Source organism: Bubalus bubalis, chromosome 17 (assembly GCF_019923935.1).
Source record: "Bubalus bubalis isolate 160015118507 breed Murrah chromosome 17, NDDB_SH_1, whole genome shotgun sequence".
Lineage (NCBI taxonomy): Eukaryota > Metazoa > Chordata > Mammalia > Artiodactyla > Bovidae > Bubalus > Bubalus bubalis.
The window spans coordinates 8,962,367-8,988,674 of NC_059173.1; the positions used below are offsets into that span (position 1 = coordinate 8,962,367).

The following is a 26,308-nucleotide window of genomic DNA, read 5'->3' on the forward strand; positions in this document are numbered from 1 at the left end:
GATCCACAGAAATAGAACACACAGCAGTGGCTGCCTAGGGCTGGGGGAGGTAGGAGGGAGGAGCAATACGGGGAGTGACAGATAACGGGTCCAGGTTTCCTTCTGGGATGATGATAATGGCTTAAAATGAGGTACATGGTGATGGGTACACAACTCTGTGAACATAGTAAGAAGCACTGAGCTGTGTATTTTTAAAAGGGTGAATTTTACAGTGTGTGGGAATTAGATTTCATAACTATCTATCCAGCAGGGCACTCTAGAGGTGCAGAAAGGGAACGTGTGTTTTCAACTGAAGGGAATGTGGGGGCAGGGAGCTGGGTCTGGCAGGCATGAGTACAGAGGTCTTTTCTGGCCAACACCTTACCTAGTATACGAGTATTTGTTGTTACTTCTGTTGTAGAGCAACTTCACAGCTGGCTGTGGGTTGTTTTAGGGAAAAAAAAACAGAAAGAAGAGAGTTACTTGGGAGTGCAGGTACAGAGAACCACTGGCTTCCCTTGGAGCTGGGGCCCTGCCACCAGCCTGAAGAGGCAGGTAAGCGTAGCCTGCGGGGTGGGGAGGGGCTGAGACGGAGACGGCATGACCCCAACACCAGGGGCAACACAAGGTGAGCTGCAGGCTCCCATTCTTGACCCCGTCTCAGACCTTGTGCAAGCAATTTTACACATATTTCAAAACTTATTCAGAAGAATCCCCACCATTTCAGTAGCAAAAGAAATGCCACAAGGGTGCCTCCAACATACCTTATTTGACGTCGCTATAAGTTTCTGTTCTTCCTTGGATGACGTAATGACGGGAACTTTGCAGAATGGCTCGTAAGTATCTTTGTTCTGCTGGAACAAAACATACTTTCAGCCTGGGAGGCCTGCCCAGCATTTGATTGTTTAAGCTGGCCTGCCAGGCAAAGACAGGTTCTGGTGAGAGGAGATAGGGCAGCCACGGCTGCGAAGAGAGGAGGACGATCTTATAAGCTGGGCGACGATCAAGAGTGGAGTTCTCCAATGAACCTGCTCTTTGGCCAGGAGTCTTACATGCCAGAGTGTTCTGTAAATACTAACTATGATAGCATTTTTTCATAGCCCAGTGAAAGTGAAAAGAAAGTGAAGCTGCTCAGTCGTGTCCAACTCTTTGCGACCCCATGGATTGTAGCCTACCAGGATCCTCCATCCATGGGATTTTCCAGGCAATAGTACTGGAGTGGGTTGCCATTTCCTTCTCCAGGGGATCTTCCCGACCCAGGGATCGAACCTGGGTCTCCTGCATTGTAGGCAGACGCTTTAGCATCTGTGCCACCAAGGAAGTCCTCTTATAGCCCAGAAGCCACTCAAAAATAAACCCTAAACAAGGCAGATGAAATGATTGCATCAAAACTCCTACAAACTCCACTGCAATGACTGTAGAGAAATGAAAAGGTATAAGCCCATAAGGAGAAAAGGAATAGGAGAAGTACGGCCAGCAGGCAAGAGATGTCACGAATTCGAGGCTGGAAAGCAGGCCTCAGATGAGTGATGACCAAGCAGAAGGGGAAAGCTGCAAGCCAAGCCAGCTGAAAGAGTCTGGGAGATTTCCCAGAACAGCTCTGAAGGCTGGTGGGCTGACAGCAGGACTTGAGGACTGCCTGCTTGTTGGCAGAAGCACTGGTGAGACCCCAGATGGATGCCCTACCCCAGCCTGGCAGGAGAAAAGTCCACTTTCCTGGAGAAGTTTGTACAGGAGAGGACAAGGCTGACTTGCCATTCTGAAAAGGGGGGATTCAGTGAATGATCTATACACTCAATGGTGATACCTACCCCTTCTGCTCAGATCCCAAAAGGCAGCCAGTCAGGCTCATACCAACCAGGCTAGAGAGGGGAGGACACTTCTACGAGAACCACCTGTCCAGAAGAAGCGTTCATAGATTCTGACGTTGAGAGTTCCCACTGAAGAAGTCAGTCTTATCATTCGCCACTGAAGCCCACGGAACAACAAAAACCAATACCTACAGTTTTTTCAGAGCTTAAATTTCAACAGACCAAGGACCATCAGATTAGATTCAGAAAGCCTCTGAAATATGAGACTGAAACCAAGACAAAGAGAACAAGTAAGAGGAGGAGCCACACGATGAAGGCAGCAGAAAGGAAACTTCCAATAGTAAGATGGGAATGACAAGAGTATCACATCCTATGAAACAAGGCTGGCGTGCCACATTAAGAGCATGCGGAGAACAAGAAAGGGCTCTTGGGAGTCAGAAATATGAGAGCAGAAACGAAAAACTCAACAGAAGCCTTGAAAAGATACAACTGTCTGAGAAAACAAAACAATAAAAGTGACAGAAACTAGGCGGCCAGGCCCCTGAGGTTTAATCTCAGACTAACAGAAACCACAAAAAGGAACCGGACGGCGAGTCTCTAAGACGAAGGCGAAACAGATTCCCTGATGCGTCTGAGCAGACCAAAAGGAGACTGTGGTTTCTGAGAACTTGGGGCTACATTCGAATTGTGTGCTTAGAAAACCAAGCCAACAAAAAACAATGAAGCAACGACTAATTCTGGCAAACTGAAAAGTTTTGAGAGAAAGGAAATAATCACTGTATACTCTATGGCTCAACTGTTAACAATATTCATATGACTCGCTGTGAGCTCTGAGTACCAGTTTAATCAGAACTTTGAGAAACGATATTGAGAGAAGGAATACATGCATGCAAGTTTGGTAGTGGTTTGGGGTGGTGCATGAGCTAACTTTCCACTTTCTATAGAAATGTCAGTGGATAATGCTGAAAACGGACAATCAATAAATGTCAATGTAAGAAATATGGGAAAAAACAACTGCTGGAAGAATCAGAAGAGGCTGCTTCAGGGTGGGAGGGGGTAGAGGGCATATGGTAGTGGTTTAGACATCAACCTTGCCTACAGTCCTGACTTGCCTTTGTAAATGCTTGACCTGCATTACTTTAATAAACATAAACACGAAATTCAAAGAACACAGTAAAGACTTCAACCTTCCATTAGACGTACAGTGAGTTCACAGACTCTCAGGGGAGGTGGTATGTGCAAGCTAACAGTTCCTCGGGCAGACAGGCGTGACGGGGCTGCCTCCACGGGGAGTCACGCGGACAGGCGGCTGGGAGAGGCGCAAACGTGAGCCTCACGAATACAGATCCGATGCCTCTGCCAACCTACAGGGACTCTTCTGATTCTCTGCCACGTGTTCACAGCTGCTGGCCCCATCAAGAGGCACTCTAGTTCTGCAGGGATTTTACTCTCCCTAGACTTGATGGCACCCCACTCCAGTACTCTTGCCTGGAAGGCTGCAGTCCATGGGGTCACTGAGGGTCAGACACGACTGAGCGACTTCACTTTCACTTTTCGCTTTCATGCATTGGAGAAGGAAATGGCAACCCACTCCAGTGTTCTTGCCTGGAGAATCCCAGGGATGGGGGAGCCTCGTGGGCTGCCGTCTACGAGGTCGCACAGAGTCGGACACGACTGAAGCGACTTAGCAGCAGACTTGATCCCAGTGGTCTTGCCCCAGGTCCAGCTGAGGAGTGAGGGGTATCTGTCTGCAGAGATTATGGTGGACTCTCAACAATGACTCATGGGTAAGTCCCCAGAAGGGACCAGAAAACAAATCAAGTTGTATACCCCATAGCTGGGTACCGAAGGGCTGCAATGTACACAGGAGAGGACCCGAAACCATGGGGGCTAAAATACGCTGGAGAGCAATCAGGTGGGCCGGGCGTCCCAGGTAAGCCTCTCAGGGGTCAAGCTGGCCAGAGGGGAGCAGCCCCAAGGTCAACTCATTAACTCGCATAGCAGCTCAGTGAGGGAGGAACTGCCCTCCTCCGCAGAGAGGGGAACCGGAGGCGGGTGGCCCCGGCCGAGGGGACACCTACTTGCAGGGCGGCCTGGCACTCTTCCACCAGGCCCTGGACCAGGTAGTACTTGGCTTCTGCCAGCAGCTCCTCGATCTCCCGACGGCTCTCGGGCAAGGGGACCGCCCCGTCGCGAAGGTAGTTGAGTATCGTACCAAAGTGCTTGCCACACCGGTCAATGAGGATCCAGCCTGCGGTGGGAGGAGGCAGGAAAGAGGGGTTCGCCACCTGGGCGTGCCTTTCCTGGAAGGTCCTGAGGGGAATGAGGTGGCTCTTGGTTCCGTCCACCTTCCAGGAGCAGCAGGACCACGGAGAAGGCAGCGGCCTCACCCGCCTGGCTCCCAGCAAAGGGCTGATGGAGGCCCTGCCTAGCAGCACCGCCACGGCCTCCCAGCCCTGCTGGCAGCAGACACCGCACCCGGACTCACTGGTCTTGGGCTCTTCCAGGTGCAGGGCCCCTGCATCCTGAAAGTGTGTTTCTAAGTTGCCTCAAAAATCCCTTTGTCAAGTGCATCCCAAGAGGGCCTAATGCCCCACATCTGGATAAAAATAGGGTCCCAACGACCACAACCCATGGATGGTGGGAAGGCTTCTGGGGTGAAAACATCCACTCCTTCTTTTTCAACAATACTTTTTTCAGACTCCCACACAGCAGAGCCATTTCTAAGGAAGCAGAAGGCTCGCTGCCCACAGGCCGTGACATCTGGCTCCCAAGGGTGCGCCCCAGGCACTCACCAGCACCACCAGAAGAAATTCCATCCGTGACCCCACACAAGGCGTTTAGGGACCTGATACACGGTGGTGACCAGACAGACCCTGCCCTCGAGTGGTTCCGCCTGACCTAGGGAGACGGCGCTGGCATTTATGAGAAATGGAAACGGCTCCCAGCTGCTGACCGGAAGCAGGCATGGTACAAAACTGTGCCTTGGGGGTAGGGGCAGGACAAGGCAAGCCCTCCCGCTTATCAACATCCTCTCCAGTCTCCAATCCCACACTGGCCTGCAGTGCCCGCTTTTCCTCCACTAGAAAGCCATGCTTCTCAGGATTCCTCGGCTGAAACGTACATGCTATTGGGAGGGGGAAAGCGGACGAGAGCCTGGGAAGAGGAGGAGGTACCAGAAAGGGAAGTAAGACCAAGCACGCCTCGAGACAAAATGTGAAGCCAGACAGATGGAGGGGTCCGGGCCTTCCCAACCCGTGGCATCACCCCAGGAAGGGGGCCCCCCCGTCTCCTGCTGCATGCTGCAGGGGAAGGGCAGTTGGGAGGTTTACACAGCAATCAGTCACACTCTGCCTCTGCTTGCTCTCAGTCTGGGAAAAGCGCCAGGTTTCCACTCCTGAGACCACTATGTCCTCCCCGAGTCCTCCTCAGACCCAGGCCCTGGATCAGCAGAGGTCAACGAAGGCCAAGATCAGCCAAGGCACCTTTTCACACCCGGAGTGGCAAGTCGGCCCACGTGCCCCGAATCCAGCACCACCAAGGGTGCGCAGGTACTCTAGCACACGAATTGGGTGGTGCCTATCACCATCACCAGGAATGCTGACAAGGCCATTTCCATGCTTCCCGAGACAACTACTCCTCAGTCCACGGCTCCCAGGCCTTTGGTTACAGGTTGGTCACAGGCTCTGGTTTCCTGAGCACAGTGAGAAGTTTATCTGCAGTCTCAGCAAATGCAAATCAAAGGTGGGGGCCTGGATCCGAGGAAGGATGAGGTCTTCGCGGGGTGGCGAGTCCTGTCATCTTGACGGTGCCCGCTGATGCTACCACTCCTTTCTCCAGTGGAGACAACACAGTACAGGCTCAGCGTCCGTCCCGCAGCTCAGATCCTTGAGCAAACAGGACCACTGAGTGTGTATGGGCAGGGCCACTCAGAGCACAGGCCCCGCTCTCCAAAGGGAGCTCCTCCCACTCCAGCCAAAGTGTGGCAGAGAGGCCCAATACTCCAGGAGAAGCCAAAAATGCAGATTTCCCTGTGAAATCTCCTGATTTTTAGTAAACTGAAGAACTGGAAAAGATCCTGATGCTGGGAAAGACTGAGGACAAGAGCAGAAGGGGGCAGCAGAGGATGAGATGGTCAGATGACATCAGTGACTCAATGGACGTGAGTTAGAGCCAACTCTGGGAGACATTGAAGGACAAGGAACCTGGTGTGCTGCAATCCCTGGGGTCTCAAAGAGTTCGGACATGACTCAGTGACTGAACAACAAAACTAGCTGTAAACCTGCCATTAACCCACCACAGGGCAGCCAGAGCCGGGCCTGCAGGCCACTAGCTTGTGACCTCTGTTACTGTGGATCAAGTGCCCCCTTCCAATGAGCTGACATGGTACGGTAAGGCCGGATTACCTTCCCACCAGTTTTTGATGAGAGATGCTCTCTCTCCTACATTTTCTATAGATAAGAGAGAGGCTCAGAGAGGCTCAGGGACATCCCCTAGTTGGGGAGGCAGCACTAAGCCACAGAGAACAAGCGAGAAACTCGTTGGAAGACTCCTTTCATCGTACAGAACTGAGGAGCCACGCGGAACCTCGGATTTTGGGAGAAATGGCAACCAGTTCCACTCAGTTGCTCCGGGAAGAAAACCTCTTCCCTTGCCTTCACTGAGTGGACGACTCGGCAGCTAAGAGCAAGGGCCCCTGAAATCAATTACCCGAGTGACACTCCAGAGTCTCCATAAACCAACAGGCGGACCATGACACTGGGCTCTGGCTCAAGAATGCCGCCAGGAAATGCTTGTGGCAAAGGAATCATACTTTGGACAAATAAGGGAAAAAAAAGAGAGCCAGGCGCGCTCTCCATGAGGTTTCAATTAGCGTTTTGACTTCAAAAATATTTTTGCTGCTTTCAGAGCAGGAATCGATCCCTTTCAAACGGTCAGCTCTGGTCGCTAACGTGTAGACAAGCTATGTCAGGATGACCTGGAGTCCCCCAGCCCCTTGGGCAGGGCTGAAGGGTGAGGGGCGCTGTCCGAGACCCAGAGGCTCTCGGACGGACGGGCTGAGAGATGTACCCAGCGTGGGTCTCTGCTGGAAACCCAGCTCCACGCTTGCCTGCTGGATGACATCGGCATTTCACTGAACCTCTCGGTCCGGCAGTTTCCCGTTCTAAAATGGTGCCTCCCTGCGCTGGCATAAAGGCGAGAGAATGTACTGGAGCCACAGAGCACAATGCCGGGTCTATCGGCAGCACTCAAACCAGGTCTCTGACACTGAGCCCTGTATACAGGTCCTCGTGACTGGAGACGGCGTGTTCCAGCCCCGGGGACAGTGGTCTGCATGGCTTGCAGGGAACCTGGGAGAAGGCTCCACTTAGGGTCGGGGGCAGCAGACCACATTCTTCCTCTCTTCTTCCCTCCCCCACCTCCTCCAGGAAGCTTTCACCGACCTCTCCTTTGCCATACTAAGGGAGATCTTTATGGCCCCAAACTTGCCTAGGTACTTGAGCCCCTGTTACAAACTCAGACTCTTGGAGGCGGCCTCCTTCCTGAATCAGGATCTCCAGGGCAGGGTTTCTCTGCCTCGGCGCTCCTGACACTTTGGGGGTTTTTTGGCTGCACTGGGCCTTCATTGCAGCACACAAGCTTTCTCTCTAGATGTGGCTTGTGGGCTTCTCCTATTGCGGCGTGGTCTTAGCTGCCCTGTGGCATGTGGGATCTTAGCTCCCTGATCAGGACGTTGAACCCCTGTCCCCAGCACTGGAAGGTGGACCTTTAACAATCAGACCACCAAGGAAGTCCCTACTGACACTTTGTGCTGTGCTCAGTCACATTTGTGTCCGACTTGGTGCAACCCTATGGACCGCAGCCTTCCAGGCTCCTCTGCCCATGGGCTTCTCCAGGCAAGAAAACTAGAATGGGTTGCCATGCCCTCCTCCAGGGGATCTTCCCAACCCACGTGATATACAATTCAGACAGGCAGAAGGGCGTGGAGTGCGAGAGAGTCTGCCACCACCCAGGACCCCGGGTCCCCTCTCCAGAAGCCACCAGCTTCTCAGGCATCCTGTGGAGATTTCTATCAACACAATGCACACAGTTTGGGGCCTTCAGGGCCCTTGTTCCGTAACCAGAAAGCTGTCCTGCTGGTTTCGCCCACCTGTTTGTGGCACACTTCACTGTAGCTGACAGCCTTCCCACCTAAAGGCCAGGATGACGCTGTGAGATGCAGAAAGCCTACCCTGTTTTGCAGATTTGAGGGCGTGCTCAGGCCACAGGTGCTCAGGCCATGGGTGTGGCTGTGCAGTGTTTCCCCAGGGGCCAACAGGATTGCTCTGCCAGCACAGTGTGGCTGGAGGACCAGACACCCAGCCTGACGTCCAGGCCTGAAAGGGCTTCAGTTCTAAGCTGGTGGTTGGGCCACAAGGCTGCCATACTCGGGCGCCCCGGCCTGAGGGCTGAGCCCACACCAAACCACACAAAGCAGATAGTAAGAGCTAGCCAGTTCTGCCTTCAGTAGTGTCCTGGTTTCCAGCTCTATATCTTTTGAAAAAGCCTTCACCTCTCTGAGATGTGCCTGTGTGTCAGCTGCTCAGTCGTGTCTGACTCTTTGCAACCCCATGGACTGTGCCCACCAGGCTCCTCTGTCCATGAGATTCTCCAAGCAAGAACACTGGAGTGGGTTGCCATGCCTTTCTCCAGATCATCTTCCCAACCCAGGGATCAAACCCAGGTTCCCCACACTGCAGACAGATTCTTTACCATCTGAGCCATCAGGGAGTGGATTTCTCACTGATCCGTAACAGCAGCAGCCACCCCTTAAAGGGTTAGGGTGAGACTTAAATGTAACAAAGCCCCCAAAAGGCCACACTGTGAGCTTTTCCTAATGGCTCGAAGGGGGCTGGCGCTCCCCTGAAGTGAAAACAGTTGTGGTTTGGCATATCCAAAAACCATACTCCTTCCCTGGGGACGCTGGGCTTTCCAGGAAGCCCCAGGCAAGCACACAGTCCGGCAGCTGTTGAGAAGCCCACGCAGGCCTGCTGCTTCCACTCCCGGGAGTCTCCCAGCTGGGGGCGGGAAAGCCCCCGGACTGCATCTCCTTTGTGACATGACATCAGGCCACCAAAGGCGAGGGCCCTTCAGGGAAATGAGGCTCCCACTTTGCTTCTAAAGCAACTTGGGCGCTTTTCCTGAGCCCTGCCAAGGACTGGGCAGGGCGGAAGTAAAGCCACAGCGATCCTGGGCTCTCAGATAAGGTCTGTTTCCTTAGGCAGCTGGGGCGCTATTGTCTTGATTTCCACAAACACTCCCGCGATGCTGGGTGTGGCCCAGCAGAGGGGACCCTCCCACTCCTAAGAAGCTTGGCGCAGACTTCTGGGTGCGGTGCGGAGGCAGCTCTGGGGCTCTGGCCTCACTCGTCTGCTGCTGCTGGGCCAGAAACCCAAGGTCACTGGGAGCCCAGGGAAGTGGGACGTCAGGCCCCGCAGACTGGCTTCTCCAGGACACAGGGAGACGCATCCACTGGTGGACAGCCCAAGGGTGCACTCTTAGGATCTGAGAACATGATGTGCACACCGGGCCCAGGGCCCCCAATCCCACCAAGGGTCAAAACTCGCCCCTCTCCCAGGCACTACCATCCCCAGAGAGGCAGGGCGTCAGCACAGATGCCAGCCTCAGAAACAGGGAAGGTAAGGTCAAGCCAGGCTGTGGCCTGGTCTCAAGCAAGCTCAGGACAAGCAATGAAAGATGGGGCCATCTTTCAACCACATGCCACCTTGCCCCATAAACCCGGTCAGAGAAGGATGCTCTCTCTTTCAGGGTTCTGAGCGTTCCCGGTGGGTTGGAAGTAGGACCACTGGAAGCAATTCTTCATCTTGTATTAACAGGACTTTCCACGAAAACAAAAAACCCACACACTGAATGCACATATACTGAACACTTCCTATGGACCAACAGCCCCAGGGAGTAGGTGCCACTGTGCCCATTTAGCAGATGGAGAAATGAGATGTCAACAGATTAAACAACTTGATGAGGGTTACCAGACACGAGAACGGGAGCTGCAACCCCAGATCAGGTCTGTGAGTCCTCAACAGGCCCCAGCCTAGGAGGGCAAGGGTCCCGAGCAGACACTCCTGCCTCGGTCACACCTGAGTCTCACTCTGAGATCACAGGATCTTCACGGAGAGAATGAGAAGGGAGCCAACCAGGGGAGCCAGTCCAGTGTCCGCTGCACAGAGCTGAGGCCTGGGGGCGGGGAAATGACATTCTCAAAGTCACAATGCAAGCCAACAGCTAAGTGGAGACTATGACCCCACCCACTTCCCCCCGGGCCAACTCAGTCATCTTCAGGTCTCAGCTTAGGTGTCACCTCCTCAGGGAAGCCCTCCTTGACCACACCCTGAATAGATGTGGTCTCCATTACTCACACTCAAGGCTCCCTCCACGTCTGGTAACACTGAGCACAACAGGAAACCCGAGCCGGTTTTGTGTTGCTTTTCTGAACTGGAAGGAAGCCCTCGACCAGAAGCACAGCCCCAGCCCGGGACCCTGGGCTTACCTTCACTGTCCGTGAGCACCTCCATGCGCCCGCTGAACATGGCCTTCAGCATGGTGTCCTGCTTGGTCAGCGTCTGCATGGTGGTGTAGTAGAGGGCTCCACCCACGTTCAGCTTCACGTACTTGGAGCTGGGGCTCGTGCCCTTGAAGGAAGTGGTGCGGGTCGCAGCCGCTGGCACCGCTGAGCTCACCACACTTTCTCCTGACATCTCTTCCTGCCCAGGGACAAGACTCAGGGTCAGCAGGGTCAGGGCACCAGGCCTGATTTCCTTTCCTCAACCAGTGGGCTGTAGCTGGCCTCCAGATAAGTCCTACTTAGTCCTAGTGTGTCCTGCACTGAGAACAAAGTTCACTCCCGGTCTTCACAGCTCAGGAAGAGTTCAGAGGAAAACCTGGATTTCTGGCTTCAGAGGCCAGGCCTTCTCTGGTGGCTCCGGGGTAAAGAATCTGCCTGTCAACGCAAGACACGCAGGTTTGATCCCTAAGCCAGGAGGATCCCACATGCCATGGAGCAACTAAGCCTGGGAGCAGCAGTGACTGAGCCCGCAAGCCTAGAGCCTGTGCTCTGCAAAGAGAAGCCACCGCAGTGAGAAGGCTGCACACGGCAACTAGAGTAGGCCCTGCTTGCCACAACTAGAGAACAGCCCGCACAGCAACAAAGACCCAGCGTAACAACAACAACAAAAATCAGAGACCATCTAGGCCAGCAGGGGAACACATGGTGTGAGCTGGGGTGCCGGCTGCCCTGTAGGCACGCGTATGCAACCCCCAACTGGCCCCAAACTCCACACAGACAGCTGGGCTCACACACCGGCTTCACCTGTTGACCCTGCAGATTTGCATTTACCACCGAGTCCTGCATTACAAGGAGTTCCTTGGTGTCTACTGCCGATGTAACTAAAGGGACACCCTGGCTGTATCCTGAAGCGCTACCTGGGACTCTGTCCCCTTGTTGCCACTCACCACACAACAGCTGAAAGTGACACCTTTCAGCTGAATTACCCATGAAACAAGCTTGGAAGAAACTGAGTGTGATCTAAACTACCATTCCCCTCCAAGGAAAAAGTGTTTCCCAGGACTCAATGAAAGACATAAAGATGCGGTGAACCCAGTTACTGCAAAATTAGAGGCTTCCTGCACCAGCGTCGCCCCAGACAGCAAGATGCACCGAGTCACTAAGAGCCCTGCTGGCGACCGTGTGCATCCCAAGTCGTAGAAGCGGATGCCACTTCTGATCGCAGCAGACAGATGACGGGAGACTGGAACCTGGCGCGCGTGTAACGCCAAACTGTATATAAAATTTAATTTCATTTCTATTGAACTACAGTTGATTTACAATGTTGTGCCAATCTCTGCAGCACAGCACTAACTCGGTTATACACACACACACACATTTTAATATTCTTTTCACTGCGGTTCCCTGTGCGCTACAGTAAGACCATGTTGCTTATCCAGCCTCTATGTAATAGTCAAGTGGCCTTATGAAGCATCACTACAAACAGAGCTCATGGAAGTGATGGAATTTCAGCTGAGCTATTTCAAATCCTAAAAGAAGATATTGTGAAAGAGCTGCACTCAATATGCCAGCAAATTTGGAGAAGTCACCAGGGGCCACAGGACTGGAAAAGGCCAGTTTTCGTTCCAATCCCAAAGAAAGGCAATGCCAAAGAATGCTCAAACTACTGCACAACTGCACTCATCTCACATGCTAGAAAGTAATGCTCAAAATTCTCCAAACCAGGCTTCAACAGTACATGAACTGAGAACTTCCAGATGGTCAAGCTAGATTTAGAAAAAGCAGAGGAACCAGCAATCAAATTGCCAACATCTGCTCGCAGGAGAAATTTCAGAAAAATATCTACTTCTGCTTCACTGATTACGCTAAAAACTGTGACTATGTGGATCGCAACAAACGGGAAAATTCTTGAAGAGATGGGAATACCAGAACACCTTACCTGCCTCCTGAGAAATCCGTATGCAAGTCAAAAAGCTACAGTTAGAACCAGACATCGAACAACAGTCTGGTTCCAAATCGGGAAAGGAGTACATCAAGGCTGTATATTGTCACCCTGCTTATTTAACTTATATGCAGAGTACATCATGCAAAATGCTGGGCTGGATGAAGCACAGGCTGGATTCAAGATTGCCAGGAGAAATATCAATAACCTCAGATATGCAGATGACACCACCCTTATGGCAGAAAATGAAGAGAACTAAACACCCTCTTGATGAAAGTGAAAGAGAGCGAAAAAGCTGGCTTAAAACTCAACATTCAAAAAACAAAGATCGTGGCATCCAGTCCCATCAGTTCGTGGTAAACAGATGGGGAAAACAATGGAAACCGTGACAGACTTTATTTTCTTGGGCTCCAAAATCACTGCAGATGGTGACTGCAGCCATGAAATTAAGAGATGCTTGCTCCTTGGAAAGAAAAGCTATGACAAACCTGGACAGCATATTAAAAAGCAGAGACATTACTTTGCCGACAAAGGTCTACATAGTCAAAGCCATGGTTTTTCCAGTAATCACATATGAATGTGAGAGTTGGACCATAAAGAAAGCTGAATGTCGAATTGATGCTTTTGAACTGCGGTGCTGGAGAAGACTCTTGAGAGTCCCTTGGACTGCAAGGAGATCAAAACAGTCCATCCTAAAGAAAATCAGTCCTGAACATTCATTGGAAGGACTGAAGCTGAAACTCCAATACTTTGGCCACCTGATGCGAAGAGCTGACTCATTGGAAAAGACCCTGATGCTGAGAAAGACTACAGAAGGAGAAGGGGATGACAGAGGGTGAGATGGTTGGATGGCATCACTGACTCGATGGACATGAGTTTGAGCAAACTCCGGGAGTTGGTGATGGACAGGGAAGCCTGGTTTGCTGCAGTCCATGGGGTGGCAAAGAGTCGGACACAAATGAACAACTGAACTGATGTAATAGTTTACATCAGCTAATCCCAACTCCCAGTAGAAAACTTTTTTGGGTAGGTGAAATTCTACAGCTGGAGAAGTGTCCGAGAGTGGCTGAGTCTTTACTGAACCTGTGGTTCGGGGCTGAGAAGGCAGCCCCTGACGGCCAGCAGCTGCCTGGCCTGCACGCTGAGGCTCTGGGCTGCCTGCAGCCCATCACCACCAGACAAGGCCACCTGGTGGCAGACGGATCAAGATCCAAGCAAGGCCTCTCCGTGATCATGTCTGAACACGGACAAAAACACTGTCCCAAAAAATGACCAGTAGGAGCCAGGGCTGCTTCTTTCCCAATTAAGAGCCCAAGCCCCATTCCATCCTTCCCACCTTAAAGGGAGGAATTACGGAGACCCAACCACAGAATTAGCCCTATTTCCTGACAGCATTCAACACGAAGTGAAGCCCCACTTCCCTGATTTCTCCCCAAACTCACCCACCGCCAGCCAGAGTCTCCTGAGCCACCTCATACTCCTCCTTCAATGTATCAAGGAAACAAACTCAACTTTGACTGCAAACATGCTCCTGGTTTTGACTGGAGGGCGTAAAACTATACTCTGATAACTACCAAAGGATTTTTTTTAAATATTCTTTATTCCTTTGTCAGCCTTCCCACAATGAATATGTATTATGTTGATAACTGATAAAAACAAACCAAAAAAAGTGTCTTTTTTCTGCTGCAACACCTGGTATGTGGGATCTCTAACCAGGGATGAAACCCACATCCCTGCAGTGGAAATGTGGATTCTTAACCGCTGGACCACCAGGGAAGTCCCACAAATGTTAATTTTTAAATGGGCTAAGGGACTAACTGATGGCAACCTGCCATCCATCGGTGATAGTAGAGGCAATGGCCAATTTGCTCGACCTCTGTCCCCTCAGGAGTGGCCTGGGGAACTGGTGTCAGGGCCTGCAGCAGGAAAAGATGATGAATGGCCTCCTGAAGAGTGAAGTGTTTTCTCAAGAAACTGTTCCTGCTCCATCACGCAAAAACATCACAAGCAATTAAGGTTTGAAAAGTGCAAGCTGAGCTCACCTGGGGTCTCGGTGGCCTGATGCCAAACGCAAAAGACAGAGGCCAAGAGGAAGCAGGGCCCTCACCTCCCAGCTTCCTTCTGAAACCAGTCTTGGGATTTCGATTGAAATTCGATCCCTGGTTAGAGATCCCACATGCCAGGTGTTGCAGCAGAAAAAAGCAACTTTTGTTTATTTATCAGTTATCAACATAATACATGTTCATTGTGGGAAGGCTGAAAAAGAAAGGAATAAAGAATATTAAAAAAAAATCTTTTGCAGTATCAGAGTCTAGTTTTATGCCCTCCAGCCAAAACCAGTTGGTGACACTAACAGTTATCACCAACCACTTTCCCCAGAAAGACACACTGTCCTGGGATGACAGACACAGCTCATGCGAATAAGGAATTCTGGAAAACTCTGAAGACCTGGAGCAGGGGGTTAAAAAGCTTGTAGTTAGGGGCTTCCGGTTCAAGATGGTAGAGAAGGACTTGCGCTCATCTCCCCCTGCAAGAGCACCAAAATTGCCACTAGGTGTCGAACAACCATCAACAGGAGGAACTGGAACTCACCAAAATAAGATAGCCGACAAAGAAGCCGCAGCAAAACGGTAGGAGGGGCGCAATCACGAAAAAAATCAAGTCCTACACCCACCGGGTGGGTGACCCACAGACTGGAGATGAGTAATACCAAAGAAGTTCTCGCACTGCTGTGAAGGTTCTGAACCCCAAGTCAGGCTTCTCAGCCTGGGGATCCGACAAAGGGACTGGGAATCTGGCCTTGAAGGCCAGCAGCATTTGATTATAGGACTCCCACAAGACTGGGGGAAACAGACTCCAGTCTCGAAGGGCACAAATGAAATCTTGCCCACACCAAGACCCAGAGGAGAGGAGCAGTGACCCCACAGGAGACTGAACCAGAACTACCTGCTAGTGCTGGAGGGCCTCCTGGAGGTGTGGGTCAGCAGGGGCTCAGCACACGGACGGGGCACCGGCAGCAGCAGTCCAGGAGTCCCCCTTGGCATGAACCCTCTCGGAGTTCACCGCTAACTTGACCACAGAGCCCAGGGCCAAACAACTAGCAGGAAGGGAGTGCAACCCCACCTATCAGCAGCTAATTGGATTAAAGCTTTACTGAGCAAGGCCCAGTCTTCCCCACCTCCAGTCTCTCCCATTAGGAAGCTTACACAAGCTGCAGCCTCCTCTGTAGGAGGGTGGACAGAAGAGACAAGAAGAACCACAGTCCCACAGCAAATAAAACAAAAACCACATTAATCAGCATGAAAAAGCAGTAAGTTATGTCCCAGATGAAGAGACAAGATAAAACCCCAGAAAAACAACTAAGTGGAAACAGGCAATTTTCCAGAAAAAGAATTCAGAATAATGATAGTGAAGATGATTCAGGATCTCAGAAAAAGAATGCAGGCAAAGATTGAGAAGATGCAAGGAATGTTTAACAAAGACCTAGAAGAACAAAAGAACAAAGATGAATACAGTAGAAGGAATCAATGGTGGGAAACTGAGGCAGAAGAACACATAAATGACCTGGAGGACAGAATGGGGGAAATCACAGCCACGGAACAGAATACAGAAAAAAGAAAAGAAATGGAGACAGCTTAAGAGACCTCTGGGACAACATTAAATGCACCAGCATTTGAATTATAGGGGTCCCAGAAGGAGAAGAGAGAGAGAAAGGACCTGAGAAAATATCTGAAGAGATAAGAGCTGAAAACTTCCCAAACATGGGAAAGGACATAGTCAACCAAGTTCAGGAACCATAGAGAATCCTAGGAAGGATAGACCCAAGGAGAAACATATTGAGACACACAGTAATCAAACTGACGAAAATTAAACACAGAGATAAAATACTAAAAGCAACAGGAGAAAAACTACAAATAACATACAAGGGAACTCCCATCAGGCTATCAGCTGATTTCTCAACAGAAACTCTACAAACCAGAAGAGAATGGCATGATGTATTTAAAGTGATGAAAAGGAAGACCCTACAACCGAGAATACTCCACCCAGCAAGATTTTCCTTCAGATTTGATGGAGAAATCAAAAGCTTTCCAGACAAGCAAAAGTTAAAGAGAATTCAGCACCACCAAACCATCTTTACAACAAATGCTAAAGGAACTTCTCTAGGCAGGAAACAAGAGAAGGAAAATACCTATCTACAGAAAATAAACTCAACAATTAAGAAAACAGTAATAGGATCACACATATTGATAATTACCTTATATGTAAATGGATTAAATACACCAACCAAAAGACAAAGACTGGCTGAGGACATGAAAATATGTGCATATGTGCACTCCCACTTACCACATCGCTCTGCTTGGTCCTTCAACTGTAATTATTTTATATTGTTAGGTTAATCACATTCCCCTGTGGCCTGCAACTGTAATGACCTTTTATTTTTTTATCTGGCTACTGATTGTGAAAACCAACAAGCATCTTTCATTATCGTGATTATGTAACTATTACTCACTTAATAGCATTGTATGATTGGTCAACAGAAAAATAATAGTGTTTTATATCACCAAAATTATCATTTAATAGAAAAACCTGTAATCACTTTTTAAAATCCAGATGCATATCAGAATTATCTTGGAATTTTTTGAAAAATACAAAAGGCCAGACATTGCTATTTTTTTTTTCTTTCTGCCAGAGCTCAATATGTTTCTAATGAGCAGCCATGTTTAAAAACTGGACTATAGAAGGATCTTTTACTTTTATCTAGTTTGTTTCACTTTTTCTATTTCATATTCAGCGCTCCCATTTAATTTAGTTTGTGTTCCAATTTCTCCATCTCTTTTTTTAATGTTCTTTCTCAAGCCTTTATCAAGTATAATAAAGCTCTTATATACATATATAAAAATATGTATAACATATATTTTAGAAAACATGAATTTTTGCCTAACTAAAAAATTTATGACATTTTGATCCCACTTGTTTGACTTAGCCTGAATAGAATGTTAAATTTCTAATTAAAAAAAAAATAGATATGCAACAAGCAACAAAGGTTTAGTGTATAGCACAGGCAACTATGGTCAATATCTTATAATAACCTATAAAGGAAAATAATTTCAAAAATAATATATGTGTATATGTATAACTCAATCACATTTCTGTGTACCTGAAACACTGTGTCAACTACACTTGCATAAAATACAAATATTAGAGGAAAAAAGCTTGTATTTATGGATTTTGGGGGGTCTTGGGTGGGATGGGAGTTCATTAAGGAAATCTGCCCCAAAATGTAAATATTTTTTTAAGCACCCTTGTCAGATCAAAATTTACACAAAAATAAATATGTTTTGGGGAAATGATGTAGCATTTTGTAAGGCAGCTAACATGAAACAGGTAAATAAAAGTCATAACGGATAATTTTGTGTACTGTACTTGCTTTGCTTTCCGATACCTTTTTAAAGATAATGTATATACAATAAATGTTTTTTATATCTATTTCGGCCGCATTGGGTCTGAGCTGCAGCATGTGGGGTCTTCGTCGAGGCGCGCAGGCTCTCGAGCCGCGGCACGAAGGCTTCAGAGCTGTAGGGTTCAGTGGCTGCGGCATGGCCTCAGTTGCCTTGAGGCATGTGGGCTCTTCCCGGACCAGGGATCGAACCTGTGTTCCCTACACTGCAAGGCAGGTTCTTAACCACTGGACCATCAGGGAAGTCCCAAAAAAGTGTATTTTAAGTGTCGAGTTGGATGAGTTTTGATCAATGAATGCATCTATGTGTATGTTAGCTGCTCAGTCAGGTCTGACTCTTCGCAACCCCAAGGACTGTAGCCCGCCAGGCTCCTCTGTTTATGTGATTTCCCAGGCAAGAGTACTGGAGTGGGTGGGCATTCCCTTCTCCAGGGGATCTTCCCGACCCAGGGATGGAAGCCTGGTCTCCCTCACTGCAGTTAGATTCTTCACTGTTTGAGCCACCAGGGAAGCCCATATATGTAGCCCCTACTCAAGATAGAGAACATTTCCATCACTCCAGAGAGCCCCTTTCCCGAAGATGCCACTGTTCTAATGTGTATCATCACAAACAACCATTTAAAATCCAAATAGGGACCTCCCTGGTGGCCCAGTGGCTGAGACTTCGTGCTCCCAATACAGGGGTCCCAGGTTCAATCCCTGGTCAGGGAACTAGATCCTGCATGCAGCAACTAAGGACTGGTGTAGCCAAATAAATAAATATTTAAATAAATAAAATCTAAACAGTGCTGGAAGACAGCTATCATTATTTCCCTTTTGTGAATTTGGATACCTTGAGCCCACATTCAGTCACTTCCTGAAGTGCATGGTGACAGAGGCGGCCTGATAACAAAGTGAGAGAAGAACGTGGGCAAGTCCTGCCTGGCCTCAAGCCCACGATTTTATCAATGGTCACACTTGGTACATACAGAGCTATGACACAGAAATTGAGAAAGGGGACCTCACCTCACTCATCTTCAGAAAAGCTCCAAAATAAAGACAGGAAGCCATGTGTGGCTGAGGGCTTGGGTTTGCAAATCAGACCTGAGTTTAAGCCTCTGGCCCTGCAACTGACCAGCTGTGGGAGCCTGAAAGAGCCATTCAAGCCTGTACTTAGCCACTCAGTCGTGTCCGATTCTTTTCCACCCTTCAGGCTGTACCCCGCCAGGCTTCTATATCCGTGGGAATTTTCAGGCAAGAATACAGGAGTGGGTTGTCATTTTCTCCTCCAGGGGATATTTCTGACCCAGGGATCGAACCTGCATCTCTTGGGTCTCCTGCATTACAGGCAGATTCTTTACCTGCTGGGCCATCAAGGAAGGCCGTCTGGAACCTAGTCTGGTCTAGCAAGCGGGACAGGAGCCACGCCTCCCTCCCAGGGCTGTGGTGACAGAAGCCCCAGAGGGTGCTGGGCCCAGCCCCTGGCTCAGAGCAACATGAAGCACCCAAAGCATGATCATCTGAGGATGCGCTCCAAGTCTCAAATTCTCTTCTCTTCGGAGACCATTTCCAGCTCTTCTGACATCTGACTGAATTACTAAGAGGACGAAGGTGGAAAATATCTTGGTCTAGCTTGAGAATTCTGAATAGACAAAGCAAGCCTTGCACCTTTTTGGAGCCCACTTCAATACTAAGAGAGGACCTTGGGAAATACGGTTCTGGCTGTTGTCCATCCCTAAGCCCGAGTCAGATGGAGTGGGGACACAAAGCAGTAGACAAGGAGGCTCTCACAGTCAAACTTCTCTTCAGAGGACTCCCCAGCCATCCCTGCTGGGGTCCTGCTTTGTTTCAAAGGCTTGAGTTCATTATCAATGAGGTTGGGGAAGTGAGGCAGGAGAGCGCAAAACTGGCTACAAGAAACACGGGTAATCAATACTTGACATACTAGTTACCAATTTTATTCAATCAAAAGTTTACTCTAATTCTATCAGTAAGTCTAGCTTTCTCTTTCCCAACTCCTCTGAGCACACTGTTGCTGATTCTCAATGGTGGCTCTCCACTTACCAAAAAAAAAAATGAGAAAAAAATACTGATGCCTGGGCTCAACCCAGGGAAATTCTGATGTAACTGGTCTGGGGATGTGGCCGGGAAATAGAAATTTAAAATTCCAACTCCCTGGGTGATTCTAGTGTGCAGCCAAGATTGCAACCCACAGTTCTAAAAGATCTGTGTCACCCCCGGGTCAAGCAGGCTACATTTAACTTCCTGGTCTTGCAGAAGCTGCCCCTCCTCTGGCTCCATGGGCCCTATGAATTCTGGACCACACATAAAAACAAGCCAAATCAGAAACAAAAGCAGGCCTCTGCTTCACAGCTTCAGGCCACACACAGAGAGGAAATAACTGTACACTAGCTTAAAAAAAATAAAAATCAGCTGTGGGGGAAAGCCCTTGACTTGAAGAGAGATCCAGGCAAGTAAGTACAATAGGAAAAAGATACTGAATCCCTCAACCTCCGAAGTGTTCTCTACATCTCTCTGCACAACTATCTTCCTTGTTGTGTGTTGGAGGAGACGTGTATGTGGAAGGTTTGGACAAGAGTTCAGCAAACTTGGACTGCAGTTCTGTGTGACGCTTAGACACACCAAGTCTCAGTTTGCTAACTTTTTTTTTAAACTATGGGTTCTACCTGGGAGGATCTGATAAGGGCATTTATTGATTTATTCGGCTGAGCCGGGTCTTAGCTGTGATACGTAGGATCTTCGACCATTGTGGCATACAGGATCTCTAGTTGCGGCATGTGGGATCTAGTTCCCGAGACCAGGGATCAAACCCAGGCCTCATGCATTGGGAGCACGGAGTCTTAGCCAATGGATCACCAGGGAAGTCTCTCAGTTTCCTTACTCGTAACATGAAGTTAAAGTCAAAATCTTCAGAATAATCCTCAAGGAATAAATGTTTAAAAAAAAAAAAAAAAAGAGTGTCCTTTCCCTTCTGCTCCTCAAGCTATCCTTAAGACCAGAGGGTCCTAGCCCTGGCAGTACTGGAATCACCTGGATGCTCTTAGATGTGCTGAGAGTTGGCTTCAGCCCAAAACAATTAATCAAATTGTGGAAAGGTGTGGAAACTCAGAAACTAGTGTTTACAAAGCTCTTCAGGTGATTCTAATGTGCTGCCACAAAGCTCAGGTGTTCCTTTAACTAACTAGATCTAAGGGTTCATTGCCTTGAGGCTAATATAAAACTTCCCAACTCTGGGCACTTCTGCAATTCAAAAAAGTCTGTTCCATTTCAAATCAACTAAATCCAACCAGCCACAAAACTGTAGCATTATCAGGTATCCAAAACCTACAGGACAGCCACTGCTACTTCCAAGTGTTCTGTCAAATTACTTGCTCTTCCTGTGTTGAGCACACAGACCATTGTTCTATTTCTTTCAACAGTCTAGTGAGAAAAACGTCATCATTAATCCCATTTTCAAAGGGAAAATGAAAGTATCAGAACTATTAGGGTCCTCTGACTCCCACTCTCAGGCTCTTCTCATAACAGCCCAAATCAAGAAATCATGACTTTAATCGTTTGCAGGGCTTGCTGGGCCTTACCCCCAGATTAACTCAGTAATCTGGTAGGGTTTGAAAACTTGGCCATTTCTAACAAGTTCCCAGGTGATGCTGCGGGTCTGGGGACCACAGTTTGAGAACCACTGCTTCAATGCCGCCTTTCCCTTAGGGTGGAACTTACTTGGCACAGAAATGGAGTAGTTCAAAGTCAGATACAGGTAGAGTCATGTCTTCTTCCATATTGGCCTTGGGACTGGTGTTCCCTAAGACTGCACTTTTCAGGGAAGAGACTCCGGGCAAACAAGTAAAAAAAAAAAAAGGGTTTGGGCTGAACTTTGGTCATTCCCACTCAGGGACAAAGCCAAACAGCAAAACCCTGAAGGATTCCAAGCACAGAGAAACATTCCCACAGATATGTGATAAGAGGGTGAGACATCCCGAGCTCCTTAGGTGTGGCCACCCCGGTCTCGACGGAAGTTGACTAGATACGTACCCGGGCACCAGTTAAGGTGCTGAACTCCGTGGAGAAAGTACCCTGACCTCAGGCCCCTGGCATCCCTCCGCGGAGTTCCCAGCATCTAATCCACGCCCTCCCACATGCTTCTCGTTTCTTTTCTCCACGCCACTGGCCCGAATACTCAGACGCACCTTGCCCACCTCCCCGAAAGCCAGCGACTCTAGCACAACTTCCAAAAACCCCAAACGCCCCGCTCCAAGCAATCTCTCTTAGCTCTCTCGTCACCTACACATCCACCTTCACAATCCTTCCTATTTTCCACCCCAAAAGTCCATTTTCAATGACATCTCTTTGTTCTCTTTGCAATCACCAATTCTCATTTCTAACCAGCACTCAAGTCTGGTGGTCCGGCTCACCACTACCACCCACCCCCCACAACTTACTCAAGTACATATCTACTCCCCAAGCCCCAATACCCTTTCCCGCGTCCCCAAGAGCCAGGGATAAGCCCCCCACCACACAACAGAGGCACAATTCTCCGCCCAGAGCCCTTCCCCCACCCCCAACCTCGCCCCCCATCCAACCTCCCAACCTCCTCTCCCCTATCGCGACAGTCCATCGTCGCACCCCTTCTCGGTCCCTGCCCTCTCTATTCTGCCTCTGTCCGGCTCTCTCAAGCGGCTCTGCAGCCCCTAGTCCGCGGGCAACGCCCTCCTTACCATGAAAAGCCGGAGGAAGCCGGAGTCTCCAAACCCGGACTGAAAGAGACAGGAAACACCCAGCTCGCGTGAGCCGCGGGCGGAGGCGGGGCCGGGGCGGGAACTTCCGCTGTCTGCACCTCTCTTCCGCCCCGCAGAGGACACCTTCCTAAAGGGTCCGTCGTACTACTACTAGATAGAGACCGCTTTTCTTCCAAGCTCCCTAGTTAGAATGGGTTGTGTCTCTTCTCGGCTGGGTCAGACGTTTATCCCTCTCCTGAATGCTCCGCTTTTGCAGCTCCCATAAATGACAAGATGCAGGGAGGTTTTCCCATCCGGACGAATAAGCTCTTCGGCAGTGTCGTTTCCGGAACTGGTTGTTGTTTTCCGACGGAACTCTCAGAGTGAACACCCCGGGGCAAGATGGCGGTCGGGCCTCGGCCGCTGCCCCGGGTCTGGCAGAACTCGGGGGTATTGGGCTGAAGCGGTGGTAACTGCGGCCTCGATCCCGAGCGCCGGGGCCTCGAGCGGATAAAGGTCTACGGCCTGTGGGTAGCGAGTGGGAACAGGGTTGTGGGTTCTCCGGGTGGTGGGATCGGGGTCTGGGAGGGAGTTAGCCCTAGGGCCGGGTCCCTGCTTCGCCTGGTCGGGGTTGCAGGTGCTGGGGGCTGGCTTTTGGGCTCCAGGGGACGTTTCTCCGTGGCCTTTTTATTTCCGGAGCTACTGAGATAAAAAGAGGCAATAGGCCTTTATAAACAGACTTGTGCTGGATGAAAAAAAATTGTTATTGTGGTTGTTGATGCCGAGAACAGACGCCGGGCCTCAGAAGTCATCCGTACCGGAGTTCCAACCGATTCTCGATAACCTTGAGTGAATTCCCTCCCTTCTCTGTGCCTCAGTTTCCAACTCCGTAAAATGGAGTAACTAGCTCCTGTCAAATGGAGGAGCTCGTGTGACTCAAGTTTTAGTACTATGCCTGACGGCTCTCAATAAAAACAGCTGAAGTAAATGATAACAGTAAAGAAAAAGCTGGTAGTAATCTGACTCTCTCTTGGCCCCACGGGCAGTCTAGCATTCTTGACTTTGCCTTCTGTGAATGGGGGCGTCCCTGGTTCTTCTCTGTTTCACTTGAAATAAGTAATTGTTGTGGAGTTGGAGATGAGTTCAAAATCAGGAGCCTTGTGAACTCTGACAAGTCATGTCCCTCTCTGAATATCGTTTTCTCTGTGGGAAGGTGGTAGCATGCACCTATATAGGCTGCAACCTTCAATAAATGATAGCTTTTATCATTAATAATCTAAGTCCTATTGCTTATTCTTAAGAAAATTAGGCTATTGAGACCTGACAGAGCTGTTGAAAAATCAGAGGTGATTAAATATCTGTATAGTATTTGACCCATGGTCCACGCTTAACCAATGGTGATGGTCATTCAACCTGGCTGCCCAGCTGTTCCCACCATGAGTGGAGAATTCTTTGGGGCTCAGACAGCAGTTGGTATTTATGATGCTTCACCTTTGGATGACACTCTCTGGACTGTCAGGCTCTTTCATAGTTCTCCATGACGCTGACCTCATCCAGAAAAGACTGAATCTCTTATGGAACTGTAGAAGTAGGGTCCGAACTCTATTAAAACCTTAGCTCTGTCCCTTACTAGTGGTCTAACCTGGGCTACGTGTGTGTATGACGCTGACCTCATCCAGAAAAGACTGAATCTCTTATGGAACTGTAGAAGTAGGGTCCGAACTCTATTAAAACCTTAGCTCTGTCCCTTACTAGTGGTCTAACCTGGGCTACGTGTGTGTATGTCAGTTGCTCAGTCGTGTCCGACACTTTGTGACCCCGTGGACTGTAGCCCACCAGACTCCTCTGTCCATGGAATTCTGCAGGCAAGAATACTGGAATGGATAGCCATTTCCTTCTCAGGGGATCTTTCTGACCCAGGGATCGAACCCGGGTCTCCTGCGTTGCAGGCAGATTCTTTACCATCTGAGCTCCAGGAAAATCCCAAACTTCAATTTACAGAAAAGGAAATTGAGGCGTACAGAGGATAAGGAACTTGGCCAAATGAGAAAGAATCAGAACTGAAAAAACCAAAGGCTGCTTTGATCCAGGTCTTTCTCTGCTATACACAGCCTTTTCTTTGATCATCCAGGGCATTTAGCAGAGTAAGTACCTCACAAATACTTCTGATGTGTTTTTATTTGATTGATGAACTGTAATAGATCTTATGCAGCTAGAAGAAGTGAAGAAGAAAGGATTTGAAAAACTGCAAAGTATAGACCATTAAGTGGTGTAAACAAACCAGCATACAGTGTTGCCAAGGGGTTGATGAGCTCAAGAAGGAACCCCCTGGGAGAAGTGAAGTTTTGAGATAGCCTTACAGGTGCTTAGTCACAGTTTACATGCACCCTCCCGTTTTTCTGTCGGGAAAAGCTCTCTCTTCTTCCTCTCCCTCCCCATCTTTCCCCTGCCCCCTGAGAGAGGTTGTCTCCATGTTAAGGAAAGAGTATACCATTGTGCTCATGGCTTGGGCAGGTTTGTTTGCAGCTCTGAGAGGCTTGAAGCTGTCACCCAGTCTAAACAGGGCCCAAGCCCAAGGGTTCATAGCCCAGGTGACAGGACTGGTGATAGAAAAAACTCTTTTAACAGGTGACCATTCTTTCCTATCCACAGACCCAGAGTGCCTGTACAGATAAGGGCCTCTAGTAAAGAGTTTTTAAAAGGCAGATCTGTGTGTATAAAAATAATACGTCAGACTTATTGACTGTGCGCCCTGTCAGCCACTTCGACGGGTGCTTGATGTCATCATCTCAGTCCTTATGATCAGCCTCTAAGCTGATTAACAGACAAGACAGGACAGCTCAGAGCTGTATCCCCGCAGTACACGGCACAGCTATGGCTCGCTCCTGCTCTGCGTGACTCCAAAACACTCATGCCTCTCACAGTGCCATGTTGCCCGACCACATGCCTTCTGTGGAGAATTCAAGAAAACAGACCAGTTAGGGAAGCAAAGTGTCGCACAGTCCCACTACCTCAAAGCAACCATTCTTCTTTAATTGAAATATAATTGATGTATAATACATGTAAGTTACAGGGGTGCAGTATATGGTGACTCAGTTTTTCAAGGTTGTCCTCCATTTGTAGTTGTAACATACTGGCTACATTCCCCCATGTTGTACAGAATATCCCTGCAGCTTGTTTTGTTTTCTGTTATTGCACTGGGTCTTTGTTGCTGCATGTGGGCTTTCTCTAGTTGGGGCGAGTGACGGCTACTCTCTAGTGGCGTGCGGGCTTCTCATTGCCGTGGGTTCTCTTGTTGCAGAGCTCAGGTTCTAGAATGCAGGCTCAGTAGTTGGGGAACACGGGCTTAGTTGTCCTTCGGCATGTGGCATCTTCCCAGACCAGGGGTTGAACCCCTGTCCCCTGCATTGCGAGGCTGATTCTTAACCACCAGACCACCAGGAAAGCTCCTGCAGCTTATTTCATACCTTCCAGTTCGTACCTCTTAGTGCCTTACCCTACAGTACCCTTTTCTCCTTCCCTGGCCCCACTGGCAACCACTTGTTTTTATAACTGTGAGCTTCTTTTTTGTTATATTCACTGGTTAAAACAAGCATTCCTGTTTTTCCCAGTTTTGTATCTACCTGTGCACAGGACTTTTTCTTGATGTAATTGGGGTCATAGGGAAGAATCTTTTGTATTCTATTACAAGTTAATCCCTAAAGGGATGTTGCATATAAGCCTAAATTATACTCAGTGGCCCCTCTTTGGGAACTCTGCCTCCCAGCTAATGAGCCTTAAGCTAAAATACCTTTGTTTAGCTCACAGGAAATATCCTGACCAGGCCCACCCATGAATGACTTC

At 49.2% G+C, this 26,308-nt stretch overlaps 2 protein-coding genes across 12 annotated transcripts in view; one reads left to right on the top strand and one right to left on the bottom strand.

Moving 5' to 3' along the window:
- The window catches only part of KCTD10 (potassium channel tetramerization domain containing 10), a 42,387-nt gene extending 19,782 nt beyond the window's left edge, over window positions 1-22,605 (bottom strand). The window contains exons 1-6 of one of the 4 annotated variants that reach the window (XM_044930045.2): window positions 22,466-22,605; window positions 14,338-14,551; window positions 10,339-10,552; window positions 3,872-4,041; window positions 744-833; window positions 365-417 (exon numbers count right to left, since the gene is read on the bottom strand). In XM_044930045.2, coding sequence (XP_044785980.1) covers window positions 365-417; window positions 744-833; window positions 3,872-4,041; window positions 10,339-10,546 — 521 coding nt within the window. In that variant the 5' untranslated portion in view covers window positions 10,547-10,552; window positions 14,338-14,551; window positions 22,466-22,605. Of the gene's footprint in view, window positions 1-364; window positions 418-743; window positions 834-3,871; window positions 4,042-10,338; window positions 10,553-14,337; window positions 14,552-21,470; window positions 21,580-22,465 lie in introns of all 4 variants that reach the window. The other 3 variants (XM_006044832.4, XM_006044831.4, XM_006044830.4) reach the window with 3 other exon arrangements.
- The window catches only part of UBE3B (ubiquitin protein ligase E3B), a 47,253-nt gene continuing 43,428 nt past the window's right edge, over window positions 22,484-26,308 (top strand). For 3 of the 8 annotated variants that reach the window (XM_006044827.4, XM_006044826.4, XM_025267469.3), the window contains exon 1: window positions 22,627-22,992. The gene's annotated coding sequence lies outside the window, so the exon portion shown is untranslated. The other 5 variants (XM_006044825.4, XM_025267468.3, XM_044930044.2 and 2 more) reach the window with 5 other exon arrangements.